Raw genomic sequence first — 16674 nt, forward strand, 5'->3', positions numbered from 1 at the left:
AACAGATTGCCAATATAAACACCTTTTATGGAATAATACTGAGGGTGAATGTTTTTCTTGCACAAGAAAAATCTGTCTTTTGCGGAACTCTGCAAATCTCAGAGCGCCTACATTTCAGACAAACCAAATTACATTCAACAATTTAAAAGACATGTCAGTACATAATATTCTTTGACACGTTCGCTTGCAAGACCACCTCCTTCATACAAACACCTTTTGAAAGATGAACTGTGGTCTTAAATGGAGTTTCTCGTTTACAGCCACCATCAGGCCAGAACATCATTTATAGTAAAATAAATAAATAAATAAATAAAAGACTACACATGGACCCTATACTCACTTTGTCAAAGATGCAGGCGGTGACATTTATTCAGTCCTATATTTTGTTTGCTCTTTCCTCCTGCCTCCTTCCACTAGCAGCCTAGAGCGGTTCTGCCTGTGTGGCTTGAATAATTAACACCATTACCCAGAACTATCTGTCTTGCCATGGCATCCAAGTTATTTCTCTCTGTCTTCCTCATCTTTGTTTTCAATGACGGCGGTTAAAAAGAAATCCACTTCTTTTTACAACTAACCTTACTACCGATACTGACCACCACACCCCAACTGCTTGCACCGAGTGCCGCGCTGCAAGCTTATAGATCTGCTATTTTTGAAACATTGTGGTCTTTGAATATGTCTTTTTAAAAGCGAACATTTGTAACTCAAATATTTGCTAAGGTTTGAGAACCACTGATTTAGAAGAAGGATTTGGAAGACATTTATAGACTCGGGTCAAAAATATTCAAAGACTTTTTTCAAAAATAGCAGATCTTCTAGCTCGCGGCTGTGAGCTTGTGGATCTGCTATTTTTTAATAGCTAAAGCATAAAATAATGGCTAAAGTGGTTCAAATCCAAAGTGACACAGATTTGTGTTCAGGTCTAAATGGCTCAAGAGTGAGGTGTGGGCCAGGTGGGCGCGGGGCTTACACTGACACCCCCCCTCCCTCCTCCTTGCCGCTGCTGTGCTTTGCAGGTTCTGGAGCAGTGGGATTCGCAGCAGCAGGGCCAAGGCCAGGGCAGCCCCGCCCAGACCAGCAGCCTGTCGGCCCCCGTTGTCCCCCATTGTGCCCCCTCCTACCCAACCCACCACCACCTCCACAGGGCCTCGGCCCCAGACTCGGCCACCCCTGAGGCCCTGGCCCTGACCCTGGCCAAGCCAGACCCCTTTGACCTCTATGAGAAGTCCAGGTCTATCTATGAGAATAGGCGTAAGTACCAGACGATGCAAGCTATAGGGAGAGTGTTTTTTTGCAGGTCTTTCAGTCCGAGTGTATCAAAAAAGCAACTGGGGTTAAAGGAGTAGTTCACTCCCAAAATGACCTTTTTTCTATTGATTACTCATGCCATGGAGACTTGAGTTCAATAATATTTTTTTGTATTGATTGTTTATAGTAAATTTACCCCCATTGATTCCGGATGGGGACCCAAATGGATTCGGGGAATGCCACAAAAAACTAAAAATATGATTCAACTCAAGTCTCCATGGCATGAGTAATCAATAGAAAAAAAGTCATTTTGGGGGTGAATTACTCCTTTAAGCACCGTTGGTCCGACCAGTTTAACATTCACCAGCGTCGGCAGGTTAGCATTTTACCAGGTTAGCATTCACCAGCATTAGTTTTACTGAGGTTTGGGTTAGGGTTAAGGTTAGGTTTAGGTGTATCTCTGTCGCCTGACTTTCGTCACCTCCGCTCAGCCAATCACAAGCTTCCGCTGCCTTAACCCAGTTGCTTTTTTGATACACTCGGACTGAAAGACCTGCAAACAACACTCTCCCACAAGCTATAGGCACCATGTAAAACCCTCTTGTTATTGGTGTAACAGGGAGATAGATTCTGCCTCCCATGGAATGAGATGCAGACACATACACAACGCTCACAGTAGTGGCACGAACAAAACATCGACTCCCGGTGTTGTAAAGTAACAAAGTACATTTGTTCAAAATTATATAGTACAGTACAATTTTGAGGTATTTGTACTTTACTTGAGTATTTCCAATTTCCAATACTTTTACTTCTACTCCATTAGATCTCGGATCCAAATGTTGTATTCCACTACAATTATTTGAAAGGTTTAGTGACTGGTTACTTTGTAGATTTGGATTATTATTACAAAACTTGCATTAACAACTTCGCCCTATATGCATTTCGGCCTTTCGGAAATCTACAAGATCTGCTATTTTCAAAATATTTGTATACATTTGAAAACTTGAAATGGGACATTCTGCAAAATGAGTACTTTTACTTTTTGTATTTTAAGTACATTTTGATACCAATTCTTTTGTACTTTTACTTGTTAGGGTCATTTCACACTCTAATAAAGAGCCTAACTAATTTCGGTTCGGGAGGGCTCCCCGACCCGAAATTGTTTAGGTTCGGGGGGAGTTCATCCATACTTTCTTAACGGCTAGTGCCGAAGTCGCATGTAAATATTGGAGGTCTGTGGCATGAAAACGTTTGTGGCCGAGAAATGAGCGTTGCAGGGCGGATACATATCTGACTGACCCTCGTGGCTGCACGCTGGAGGTCCAGTGACAACAGTGAGCAGCAGCGCAGCGGGGTTTCTCTGTCTCTCTCATCACTCACACACGCGAGGTCTGTCGAAAACATTCAATCTACAAGCTCACATTATAGACGTGCCCCCTCTCTTTCTGCATGCATCACAGTCACAATTCGTCGCGGAGCTTGCAGGTCGGCTATAAACCAACACGGAACACTACTAGCAAAGTTGTAATTTACTTTAAGCTCTTCTTTCCTCTTGAAACGGTCAGCGACTAGCGAGCCGCAAGACGCAGCAAAGCTGTGTGTGTGTGTGTGTGTGTGTGTGTGTGTGTGTGTGTGTGTGTGTGTGTGTGTGTGTGTGTGTGTGTGTGTGTGTGTGTGTGTGTGTGTGTGTGTGTGTGTGTGTGTGTGTGTGTGTGTGTCGCACGCACCACAACTCTCCACTCCAGCCATAGTGAGTGAGAACCAGCTGACATTTATCCGCTATGCAACGTTCTAATCACGGCCACACAAGCATTTGGAAGTCGGCGTGTCTCCCTCCAAATTACCGCTGTTACCTTGGCTTCATAGCCAAGGAAATGAACTTGAAGCCGGGCTGAATGAATGAGAAGACACCGCTTAGTACCGAAATTCAGTCGGGAGGTCACAACATTTTGGCAGCACCGTGGAGCCGAGTTTAGTCGGTTGACGCCCCCCCGAACCGGGGACGACGACCCATATTTGGGTTTGGACAGTGCCGAACCGAAATTAGTTAGGCTCCTTATAACGGTGTGAATCGACCCTAAGGCTGCATGCCAGTAGAGGATTTCTGCAAAAAATGCTCCATTCTCATTGAAATGCATTGGCGGAATGGGGAATCCACTCTCATAGGTACTTTGGTGTGGGTGCAGCCTAACAGAGCACTTCTACATTGCAGTATTGATACCTTTACTCAAGTAACAAATGTGAGAATTTTGGAATGGCTTCTTCAGCATTAAAAGCTCTGGAGAAACTTTGTGGCCATAGCTATCTGTCTTCATATCTTGTCCGAGAGTGGTCTCGCCTTAAGTGACAACAGAAGTCAATACATTTGTACTTGGCCCATATTTCATGCCCTCGTCTGAGACTCTCTCAAGTGCCTGGACGGATGTTGCGCTCTGAAAATCTACGACGCATTGTGAGCTTGTAGATCGGCATGAAACCAAGAGTAAAATCAGGCTTTACGACGCCATCGAGGCGCGCCAAAAATACATTTTTGTCCATAAAGTCAACTGTAGATTTAGTCGACTAAAATCTTAGGATATTTAGACAACTAAAACTAGACTAAAACTAAAACATTTCAGATTCCAAAAATGTGGCTAAAACTAAATGGAAATTTTATTCAAAAGACCAGGACTAAAACGAAATGAAAATGTGATGTCAAAATCAACACTGGTGCGGACGTTCTACCAGCTCCCATGATCAGAGATGAGTTCTTGAATAAACACCTATCTTTTTGTCACACTGTTTCGGTTGCCGCCATAGCATCAGCCTTTCTTTTTTGTGAAAGAAACAATATATATATGCAAGACATCCGCACACCTGGAACATTTAAAGTCTAAAAGCAGGTGCGTAGGTGAAGCGGTGAACTTCAACAATAAAAGATAAACAGCACGCTGGCTGCCACTTGCAAGGTGTACGCGTAGGATGATTATTTATTAAAGCAATGTTGTTTTGTGTGTGAACAACATTGCATGAGGTTGAAAATGCATTTTCTGTTTAGCTGGAGAGACATGGAGACTCCTGTTACCGAACCGTACTCTATAGCAACGAGTACTATCCGAATAAAGAGCTATTTTAATCAAAGAAAATCACTTACAGTACCCTACCTTTAACTGGTGAATACTTTGAATAGCTGTGAAGTATTGTTTGGTTGGAGGTAATTAAGGTTGCATTCTGCACATGTTCCTGACTCTGAGTCTGCGCTGCTCTATGTTAAATGTAGGAATGGGTATCGTTCACCTTTGAATCGATACGATACCTTTTTCGATACCTGGGAATCGATACGATACCCTTTTCGATACCATTTTCGATACTTTTTATTTAAGTTTAACTGCTCTACCACTGCTGCGAGAGAGCAGAGGTGATGATGATGATCACAGTACAGTGTGGCGGAGCGGAGAGAATAGACGTTGGATAATCATCATAATAATAAACATTAATATAGGCTATTGTCGGTTATTTTCCACAGAGTGTAGCCTACTAAAGCAGTCATTAAACTCTCAGTAGCCCAACTGTTACAGATGCGTTCGGCCAGGGGTGCGTTCCAGAGTATCGAAACGAGGTATCGTTCATTTTTACGTGAACCGATACCCGATAGTATCGATGTCATGCGATCGATACCATTAAAGGTATCGCAGACGATACCCATCCCTAGTTAAATGCTGTTGTTGATTAAATTAGACCGATGCATTTGTTACATGCATGGTATTCCAGTGCAGGTGTTGGGTCCAGTGGGGTTGTTTGAAGTCCCCTGAGCTATGCTTTGAGATGGCCATGATTGACACACGAGAGGACACTTTGAAAAGGCCTCCTTTGAGGGAGAAAGGAGCGGTGTGTGTTCTTATTGGTGTGCACGCTTTATTGAAGAAGACAAGGGCTGTCCGAAATGTCCCATATCAAACTTTCGAGAGCATCAGTCTGTGATAAATGTTGCATTAAGTGTCACCGTCGCTTCATAAAAGGTTGTGCGTTCAGCATGGAGATGTACTTGTTTGTGGGGAGAGACTTTTAGCTTTTAGGAACGCCGCATTGGTTTACTTCACGATGATGATGTGTGTGAACTAGACCATGAAACTGAGTCTGGCTTCATAATGCGGACACACGCATGCACGCACACACGCACAAACTAGGGTGACTTTATGAGGAACATTTTGGATACTCTAAGTGGTAGCACAAATAGCCGATCTACTGGCTCAAAATGTGGTGCAGTGTTGTGAGCTTTTTTACCTTTTGAAAATGTTCACCTGCAGCAGGGGTCTTCAACAGGGGGTCCGGGACCCCTAGGGGGTCCTCAGAGTTACTACAGGGGGTCCTCCAAATCTTTGAGTGATAGAAACTTTTTTTCTCCTGTTTTATATTAACCACTTGAACCCTAGTGTCCAAATTCTGAGAACTTTAGCCAAAAAGAGCCGATCTACAAGCTCATAACGCCTCACGCTGTGAGGCGTTGTGAGCTTGTAGATCGGCTAATTTCGGCAAAGAGGTTTGGTGTAAAGTGGAAAAAGAGCAGACTAAGTACAGAGTGAAAGGTCAAGTTTTTAAGTATTGACGGTTCAAGTGGTTAAATATCTGAAAACACAAATTTACATGAATCCAAAATACACTGATGATTGTGCAGTCAAACAACGGAACTATATGGAAACTATGAACAGACTGTGGGGGTCCCTGCTTCATCTCTCTCTCAACTAAGGGGTCCTTGGCCTGAAAACGTTGAAGACCCCTGACCTACAGTATAATGATATTCCCAAAATAGGGATGCCAGGCTTAATGTGGTTAGCCTAGAATAGCTAGTAGCATTTAAGAGAATCCATTGGCCAATGTCAGGCCCGAATGAGAAGCATGCAAGTTGAATCCCAGACCAAGAGTGACTGACTTTTTCCCCCCCCGCACCACAATAAGGTATGGACTCTATGACCCATATGTCAACCTGTAATCTTCAAATCAAGTGTGTGGCCATTTTCCCGATGAAATGCAGGAAAATGTCTGAAAACAGCAAATGTGGGACATTTCCTAACAGGCAGGTACAGTACATGTCTACGGTCCACAGGACCTCGGCGTGTGATTAAAAATAGCAACAAAATTGAGCCTATTTTTCATTTTTAGTCACTTTTATGTGCTTGACTCCCCTTTCATAGTGCCTTACAAGCCGCGGTGAATATCACGGCTTTTTGCAAATCACTGTGTTTTGTAACGTCCCGGCTGATTGCAGATCAGTGCTCATACTGTAAATAAAGGGATGGGCACATTACACACTGTAAGCATTTTCAGCCAGTAATGGACGACGGCGGGGTTCTGTTCCGACATAACTGCTGAGACGTGGGCTTTCTGTCTCGTTCCAGGCCTTTTTTTCCTTCTTCTTTTTGTGAGGCAGTGTGTAGATTGTATGTGTATGCCTGTACTCTATACTGTATGCACTCTGTGTACGTGTGTCTATTATCGTTTATGGGTGCTTCTTTCATCTTCCCCTGTTCTAGAGCCCGGCCAGCCACGGACTATTTTTCCCGTGGAGCCCTCAGGTGAGTGAAGGTGTCTGTTCAGGGACATTTACCCGGAAGATAACCGTTACTGACTCACGTCCATTATGTATTGACTGTGTACTACTGTACCATAAGGCGAAATGGTACACGACACAGAATTTGAATGGTATGGATACGTTCCTCTTTCTTACCCCATGCCGTTTTAAGGCTGCAAAACACAGAGTATGCTAATACATTATAACTAACACATCTGCAGAGGTTGCAGGTGGTCTCCCTGCTCTTGCATTGAGAAATGTAGACCCTGGTGTCACGTAGGACACCTACAGGCTGACAGCTGTTATTACCAACAGTGCAATACAGTATCTCCCCTGAAGGCTATATTTGCACAGCAGCCATTTTTAAGAGAAGTTGGGTCTCTTCTCACTTCCTTCACAGGTGTTACTAATGATACTAATGAAGGCTCTTACATTCTGGTCAAACAGAGTCAGGGTGCTGATATTGTGCATGTTGGCTCACTGGAAACACTCTGCTACACCGGTGGGTCACTCTCAAAATGTGGTCCAGGGTTCCTTGGGGGTTCCAAATTACCCCTTAAAAGGTGTGTAACTCTGAGAGCATACAAATGGAATCAAATGGACCCGAAGGGTCCATTTGGTTCCATTTGTGGCTGCTGTGCATTTAGCCTGCCTTATTGTCAGAGCAGAAGACATTTGGTCTCTCATGCAGGAGCCCAGGGTTCAAATACTGGATAAGAAATAAAAGTTAGGGATTTCAGCTTTAGCCCATTAAAACTGGTAAAGCATGTTTATATTAGACGTTGCTGCATGCTATTATTTGTCAAAATTATTGACACAGCCCATATAGAACCACACACAGCAATAATTTCACCCAACCTAACATTGAGGTGCCCACAATATTTATGTGCCCACTGCCCATTGCCCAGTCTTCCTGCACCCTTATTGTGAAGGGCTGAAGGCAGACGTTTCTAAACCTGGCCCACAGCATGTTTCCGCGTTGGTTAAAATAGCTGATCTACAAGCTCACGTTGTCTCGTGGATGCGACGCGTTGTGAGCTTGCAGATCAGCTATTTTCGCCGTGCAACACACATACGACAAAGTATAGTCAGGCTTGCGAGACGTAACGAGGAGGAGATTCACAGTGCAGCTGCAGAGTGCAGACAGCACCGCATATCAATGTTCACGAGGAGCTGCGTGCAGTGCGTGCTATTGGAGCATGTGAATGAAAAGAGAGAGGAGAGGACAAACGACCGCGGAGGCGCGGACCGCCGCATGAACGGCCGACGAACGCCAACGAACGCCGTTCACGGGCGTCAGAATGACCGCGTTCGACAATATTGTTCATCAAGCGAAAACAATTACGTTCAGTTCACGTTCGCCCAAAATATGAACGTGTTCATGAACGATCGTTCTTTGAACGCGTTCGGGTACAACACTGTATATATATATATATATATATATATATATATATATATATATATATATTTAAAAACGTATTATTTTAGATTTTTGTTGCAGTTATTTTCCCCATTCTTCAAAAATAGCAGCTGTACAAGCTTGTAGGTTAGTGGTTGTGAAAACTCTCTAAATCCTGGCAGGGGCAGAGTAGACAATGTTTTAACTCTGACTTGATAAAGCGCTGCCGGGCAAAATGTTTGGTCTGAAGATGAAATAAAAGACGGAAGAGCATCCTTATCGCGTGTGGCCGGACTTTTCTTTTTTTTATTCACTTGATTGTGTGCATATCCTACTTCTCTTAACTCTGGCAGTTAATGAGTTAATATGCATTTGTGTTTGCTTCAGGGGAAGGGTACCAGGACATGGAGGTCCAACTCCGCAGGCAGAAGTCCGGCTTCGGCTTCCGAGTCCTGGGTGGGGATGAGGCGGGTCAGCCTGTGAGTCCGGAGACACGTGAGAAGGCTCGTATGGCGATGGGCGTGACACCCTGTCATTTTGTCCTCTCTAATAACGCACTTCACACACGCACGCACGCACACACACACACACACACACACACACACACACACACACACACACACACACACACACACACACACACACACACACACACACACACACACACACACACACACACACACACACACACACACACACCAAATGCCTGACTACTTACCTCTGGGAGAGTGATGGTTCTGACTGCTGTTAAAGTGACTAAAGTGATCACTAAAATGCCTAATTTATGCTCTCTTGTGTTATGGTGTCCTGCCACCAGAAATAGCAGATCTACAATGTTGTGACCGCACCAAGCTTTGTAGATCGGCTATTTTTTGGGATGGGGCACCGTCGTACAACTAAGTGTAAGTCAGGCTTAAAGGGATAGTTCACCCGAAAAAATAATCGATCAATTATACCAATAATTTTATGACCAGCAGTGGTTACAAAGAGCCTGCTCTGTTCCCAATGGAGACACAAAGAGCCTGCTCTGTTCCCAATGGAGACACGAAGAGTCTCTTCAAAGTATTTGCTTAGGAATGCGACAAAAACAAAAAAATAATCCATGAATTCAAGTCTCCATGGGGTGAGTAGAAAAAAAGGATTTTTGGGGTGGACCATCCCTTAAACAGACACTTAACAGTCACGCACCGCATGTGTCAATCCCACGCACGCACTCACACACCTGCAGTATAGTGTGTGCCAGCGACTACGTCATTGTAGTCCATAGCGGCCATTTCTTGGGTCAAAACACAGGTGTTTCAATTGTTTGATTGCATAGAACTAATGCTATAGTCTAATCAGAACACCTGTATAAGGCTGTGTTTACCCAAGAAATGGCCGCTCTTAGAACAACATTTGGCACACCCTATAAAGACTTAAGACAGATGATCTGACAGTGGCTCTCGGTTTCGGACCACAGATTCTGATCGGCGCCATCATCGAGAAGAGCCCGGCGGACCAAGACGGGCGGCTGCGGCCGGGCGACGAGCTGCTCTTGGTGGACGGGATCCCCGTGCTGGGGAAGCCCCACCGATACGTCATCGATCTGATGCACGGAGCGGCGCGCAACGGCCAGGTCAACCTGGTCATCAGGAGGAGGATGCAGGTGGCAGGTGAGAGGTGATGGCAAGGTCACATTAGTGCTCTTTGGTACAGGAATTTTATGCAAAAAAAAAACACTAATTGCAACAAAACCAAACTCAGTTGATTTTGTATCCGCAATATGTCCTGAATGTCAGACAAAAAGTCGCAAGGAATTGTATGAAGGGAAAGTTCAGAATATGGCCTAAGTATGACCCTACCAAAAACGCTTTTCATCCCTTTTAGTCTGGGCAGAATTTCTGAAAATCTGCTTATTTAAAGTGCTGAAGGAAAATTGTGCTAATTTAGGTCATCATGTTAATGCCTCAACATTGACCATTCTGCAAATGCATCTGATACACAGGAGGAGGGGCTGGGGCAGCAAGCAGAAGTTTCATACTGTAGAAGAAAGGGTATGAAATGTAAGCCACACACCTTTCCTTATATTTGAAAATAAAATAAAAAAACAGGTCAAAATGTCCCATCACCCATGTGTTGCACATTCAATTTCACACATTCTAAAGCAGCGAAGTCGGGTGGGTCAAAGTGGGTGTCATTAGATCATCCTGTACCCATAATTCTCCAATGCTAGGGGTGTCAGGCAGTGTCATATTGGTTGTGTCACGCACGTGCGCTTTATCCTTCCCTTCATAATGTATTGTCTTGTAGTCAGTGGTGGACAAAGTTTTCTTTCTTTTCTTACTTTTCTTACTTAAAGTACCAAAAGTAGAAAGTACTCATTATGCAGAATGTCCCATTTCACAAGTTTTCAATTGTATAAAAGTCCTTTGAAAATAGCAGATCTACAAGCTCAAAATCTGTCGCATCGTGATGCATTGTGAGCTTGTAGGTCAGCCATTTTCAAATGGCTGAAATATATTATGGTTTAAGTGGTTAATGTAAGTTTTGTAATAATTATCAATCTACAAAGTAACTAGTAACTTAAGTTTTCAAATAAACTTAGGGCTCGAACACACTGCCCGACTTGTGCTGTCGCCGACCATTTTTGGCGCTCACCGACAAAAACGTCTATCTGCCGCAAGATCGGGCTTTGCTCACAGTGGTTTTGCTTGTTGTGTGTGTAAAGCACTGCGAGAAGATCTGTCCGCAATTATAGCGCTTGGTGATTTCTTCCCGAGCATTTCTAGATATCTAGCAATTGATATTTGGCTCTGTCGCAAACTGGACATCATCCAGTAGGCTATGAAAGAGGTTGTGCACCCTGAGAAGATCCGTGTTAATGAGATCAGACAGCATGTGATCACAGACAGAACGTCTGTCTGTCTGTCTGTCTGACTGACCTGTCTGTATGAATAGATGGTTATATCATGAATAGGCTAATAGACCTTTATTCCGAGGATAAATGTGGGTGTCTTATTGGTAGTTCAGGTGTAATATTGCTGTTAAATAATAGTGACTTTCATCATAATAATATAGATGCTGTTTCATAGCAATATAAAACCAACGCATCTCACAAATTATGTTGATAAAACCACGCAGCAGCCTGGCTGGTGTTATTATGAAAACATTGAACAGGTGTGCAGTGTGTGTGTGTGTGTGTGTGTGTGTGTGTGTGTGTGTGTGTGTGTGTGTGTGTGTGTGTGTGTGTGTGTGTGTGTGTGTGTGTGTGTGTGTGTGTGTGTGTGTGTGTGTGTGTGTGTGTGTGTGTGTGTGCACGCACAGTGAGAGAGGAAAATCATTAGCACCCGCTCTCATGCACAATTCGAATAAAAACAAATGTAATATTGGCTATGTGTCGGGGATGCTTCCTAGTGAAATATCTGGCAGTGCGTGATACCATGTCGGTGATCAATCTTGTCGCCGAAAACCACAACAGGACGATTTCAAGAAAGTGCAGTGTGAAATACTCGAATGATCTGATGACTCACCGACCGCGCAATATCCTACAGTGTTGTGTTCAAGCCCTTAGTGGAGTAAAAGTACAACATTTGGATCCGAGGACAGTACTTGAGTAAATGTACTTACCGGTAGTTACTTTACACCACTGCTTGTAGTAACTGAACAGATTGGATTGGTTGAGTTTTAGAGCTGTTAAATGATGTTATGATGAGCAGGCCATGAAGAAGAACCGCTTAAGAACCGTTCATCCAAACAAGTTCAAACTTGATACTGCATTTCTCTGGGTCCCCAGCAACAGGGAAATCTCGATATTCGTATACGTCCTATTTGTCCGACTAAGGGTTAGGTTTAGGTATAGTTTTACTGAGGTTATGATTAGGGTTCGTCGGACAAATTGAACGTCGTTATATTGCTACGCCTCCCCCAGCAACGCACCTGCCAAATGTTGTCTTCACAGTGTTCTGTTTTCAAGATACAGTATAGGATGTATTCTGGATTTTCCCTTTATGCAATTCCTTGCGACTTTTTTCCTCTCATTCAGGACATATTTAGGACACAAAATCAGATGAGTTTGCAGTTAGTGGGAGGTTAACTGACATTATTACTGGACTACTTTTTCTGCATGGAAAGAGCTTGTATTGAATGCTGATTTATTTATTTTTTATCACACTATTTTATCCCACCCATTTTTCACCCAGTTCCAATTGCCTAAGCTGTAATCCTGGGCAGTGCTCTCCCTCTGCCAACCTGGGGAGAGCCCCGAACTGAGCTCATGCTTCCTTCAGTGCATGAGGAGTGAACTGGCCGCTTCTTATCACCTTACAGGGGGAAGCTTCCCCGGTTGGACGTAGTGTGTGGAAGGAACACGTTATTCCAACCAGTTCCTTTCCCCTCCATCAGGCGCCCCGGCTGGCCAGGGGGAGGCATTATAGAGACCAGGATTACTGCATGTTTTTGTGAGGGTATCTACTCTAGGAGACACGGGGAGAACATGCAAACTCCACACAGAAAGGCCCTTTCGCCAACCTGTGTGGGCGCTGATGACGCGGAGGAGAGAACACACCCCCAGCGCCCACACCGTCCCCAATCGAACCCAGGACCTTCTAGCTGTGAGGCGACATTGTATACCGACTGCGCCACAGTGCCCCCGAATGCTGACTTTTTGGTCCCAAAATAACCCATGTGCCAAATACATTTCCGTGAAATTCTCGCGCGTGCTCGTTCATGCATGCGCTCACGGGTGGCTAAAGCTGGACTGTGGTCATCTTTTTCGATTGTGTCTCCACATGAGAGACCGTGGCGTGATAACGGCTGATCCAAGCGAGAATGCCCGCTTCACTCGCCATCCATCTGAAAGGTGCTTTGCTTCCATGGGGATTGTGGACATTGTGTGGCCAGCCTATGATTTCAGTACAGGCACAGCCATATTTTTGCAAAGTCTCAGCCCAATCTGACCTCCTTTGACTGCCAGTGTTTTAATTTTAGTTTTAAAAAGATAACTATTTCAAAAGGTATAAAATGAAAAATAATCATGGGTTTACTTCCTTGGCCCTACTGGCAGTGTGATGCTGATCGCTCCAGCGGTTCGGAAGATTAGCTAGCCGGGCGAACAGACACAGACTCACAGACCCTCTTCTAGAAAAGACAATGGGCTGAAGATTGGATTGTTCAGCCAATTAATCTCACCGCCTTTTTTGTGATGTCCGTTGTTGACCCTCTTCTTTGGTGTCTCTCGTAGGCCACTCTCTTGCAGCCTGCACTATAAAAGAAAAGTGTTCATTTAAGTGTAAAAAGAGTTACTGCGGCTTCATTTTCTTTTAACGATTCCAGGAACTGGATTTAATCAGTCAGAAACCGAAGGCTCTGAGTAATTACACTGAAGGACATGCATGCTCGTGCGCCCCTTTGCCATGTCATCATGCCCTCTGATTCCCTCATGCAAGCCTCCTTCCTGCCTTTGTGCCTTTGAGCCTGAGCGCAGTCAGTGTCCCCTGCAGTGGTGGAAAAAGTACTCAAATGTTTTACTTAAGTAAAAGTATCGATACTGCAATATAGATGAGTGTGGGTTTCCCAACTGGTCTGAGCACAACGGTGGGGGCGCGGGTGGGTGTGAGATGTAAGGGAGCGCTTGTTTTCGGTGGAGACGACGGAGGCGCGCCCTCTCAAGTGGAAGTGAGCCGAGTGAGCTAAAGCGAGCGAGTCGCCGTGTCGAGCGTTGCGAAGTCCGTTTGAGCCGACTCAGTGCCGTCCGAGTTATGTACCTTTAGGGACAGAATCGTAAATATTCGTCCCCTTTCGGCACCCTGCGCGGTCCAAGTGAACACAGCGGAGCGCTCCCTACCTCGGGTTCAGTTCAGACCCGTTGGCAAACGAAAGGTCGCGTCTAGCACTAATAATCAAAATCTACAAAGCAACTAGCAACTAAACTTTTCAAATAAATGTAGTGGAGTAAAAGTACAATATTGGCCTCTGGGATGTAGTGGAGTGGACGTAAAAGTATTGGAAATTGGAAATACTCAAGTTAAGTGCAAATACCTCAATGTTGTACGAATAGTGATTTTTAGTATTCGAATTATTCGACCTCAAAGTATTCGAATAGTCGAATATTCGACAGGACTGGCCAAACTGTCAAATATTAAGTAAGCAAGAGGCGAACATTGTGAAAATAGCCGAACATTGTGAAAATAGCCATGCTCACAACGCCTCACGTTGCGAGTCGTTGTGAGCATGTAGAATAGATCTGCTATTTTCACAATATTTATCTGCGGAACCGAGTCACATTAAATGTAATACCTACAATTCCAAGTGCTTGTCAGGGTGGGGGTCCCCAGTTCAAATATGTTTATTTTGGGGGCCACAGTCTAAAAAGGTTTGAGAACCCCTGGTATAGAGCATTAACAAATTCATCCGCAGGGGCATTGACAACTCATACTTATGACTTCCTATCTAGCCAAGCTTTATAAACTATATATTTTTTAAAGGGAAAAAAAATATTAAAAAAAAAAAAAGCGAATATTTGACTTCGGTGAACAACGTCGAATAGTGACTTTGATATTAGAATATTCGAATATTTGGTGAATGCCCCAGTACTTAAGCACAGTACTTAAGTAAATGTCCTTAGTTGCACCACTGGTCCCCTGTTCTATTATTGCCAGACCCCCCCCCCCCCCCCCCACCCCCCCCCCCCCCGTCGGTCTGCTCTCTCTCCTCACTCTGCTTGCCTCTTGCTCGCCTCGTACAAAAGGGCTGCTGTGTGACTCATGCCTGCTCTCACCACACGCACTTCCATTCCAGTCGTCTTGAGTCTCACTGCCATTTCCTGACATGTCTTCTGTTCTCTGCTCATATCTGTCTGACCCCACAGCTTTACTGAAACGCTTTAAAAAAAATACATATACGTATATACCGTACTCGTCGGAAATAGTCGACCTACAACGTGTCGCATCCGTGACGCGCCGTGAGATTGCACACCGGCTATTTTCAGCTTGTGACACCGGCTGTCCTGCAGTGAAAAAGTAAAAACAATTCCGAGGCTACTCAGTTATGTAATGAAATGATTTTGTGCGAGCCATAAATGGTATGGGCTATGTGCATTTCCTTTAATTAAATTGCAAATGAAGTCGTTAGCACTCGTAAATAAGTATGTAACACTTTTAATAACGCACAGCAGCAGAAGGAAAACAGCCGCAGTTCAACCCGGGGCCTCGCTCTGCCTTTCAATTACGCTGCACAGAGTGTGCGGAGCAGCAAGACTCGCCCATCAAAATTCACTTTTCTGTCGGTGGAAATGTTTGCGCCCCCGATGTGCCAAAACAGCACTCCGCCCACTGAATGGATCCTGCGTGGCTGTAGTAGGCGGCTGTGTGTTTTTGTGCGTTGTGATTGTTCGCTCCCGCTAGGGTCGATTCATAATCCTTCAACAGTAATGGAAATCAAAGGGAAGAGTTTTCCACTCAGTTCTTTATCAGCACTGCCTGCTTATCCAGGAGGATCTTTGGATTCTGCAGAAGCAGCTGTATTGTAAACATTATCATTGTTCACTTCTAAATGGCATTAATTTAATTTAATTTGTTGCTATTTAAACTTCTTGGGTTCCCGCAGTTATTGTGTCCTCGGCGGTATTTTATAGCCTGAAAACAGCGTCTCCCATCGTCTCTCTGCCTTCTTTCGCAGGCGAGCCCTGTTCGGAGAACGGCCGCAGCCCGGGGTCCGTCTCCACTCAGCACAGCTCCCCGCGCAGTGACTTCACCTATGTCAACAGCACTGGCCCGGCCCCGGCAGCTGGCACGGTGCCAGACGGAGTGCCGAACCCCAACGCACAGCCCAGCGACGTCATCATCAATCGGAAGGAGAGCGAAGGGTTTGGCTTCGTCATCATCAGCTCCCTCAACCGGCCCGAGGCAGCTACGGCCATCAGTGAGTCCTCTGATTTTGGTGACCTTTCATGGCGTTTATCAACTAACCAGGGCTGGAATTTCAGGGAGGCCACGAAGGCCATGGCCGTCTTTGCCCCTCAGTTTGGCCTTGTCACCCTAAAAAAAAACGGCATGCCCTGTACCACTTTCTCCTCTGTCTCTTCCTTCCCTCAATATGTAGACACCAGTGTTAGTCGGAGGCCTTAGGGATTTTTCGTGCTAATCAGTCTAAAAGCGCCAAATTTTGCACATATGTAGCCCAGGGCTTGCTCTAATGATTTAGCTAGGGCGCCCGACTCGGCGACCTTCGGGGTTGCCACAGCGGCCAAATCAAGTTGGGCTCCCATCGACTTTCTATACAGGAGAAAAATACCCAGAAAAACTTTTTTTTTACTGGGTATTTAAGTACGATGTGAGGAGTCTAACTAGGGGTTTGTCATGATGGTGAATCCATTGCAAGCATTTGTTTTGCACAAAAAACATTCCTTAGGCTACAAATGGCCCCAGAAAACTCCCACAAAACTGTGAAAAGTGGTGAAAAGTGATGACTCATCACTTTTCATCACTAAACCATCGTTTTCTGG

The 16674-nt window shown here is 44.7% G+C and overlaps 1 protein-coding gene across 1 annotated transcript in view; it reads left to right on the forward strand.

Annotated features, from left to right (window-relative positions):
• Positions 1 to 16674, forward strand: part of magi2a (membrane associated guanylate kinase, WW and PDZ domain containing 2a) — a gene marked incomplete at both ends in the record, with an annotated part of 355201 nt that overhangs the window by 308326 nt on the left and 30201 nt on the right. Inside the window, 5 exons of the mRNA XM_080754102.1 lie at positions 1017 to 1251; positions 6759 to 6800; positions 8583 to 8698; positions 9655 to 9847; positions 15849 to 16091. Coding sequence (XP_080610228.1) covers positions 1017 to 1251; positions 6759 to 6800; positions 8583 to 8698; positions 9655 to 9847; positions 15849 to 16091 — 829 coding nt within the window. The remainder of the gene's footprint in view (positions 1 to 1016; positions 1252 to 6758; positions 6801 to 8582; positions 8699 to 9654; positions 9848 to 15848; positions 16092 to 16674) is intronic.

The sequence above is a fragment of the Nannobrachium achirus genome (genome assembly GCF_963921795.1).
Source record: "Nannobrachium achirus genome assembly, chromosome: 23".
Classification (NCBI taxonomy): Eukaryota; Metazoa; Chordata; class Actinopteri; order Myctophiformes; family Myctophidae; genus Nannobrachium; species Nannobrachium achirus.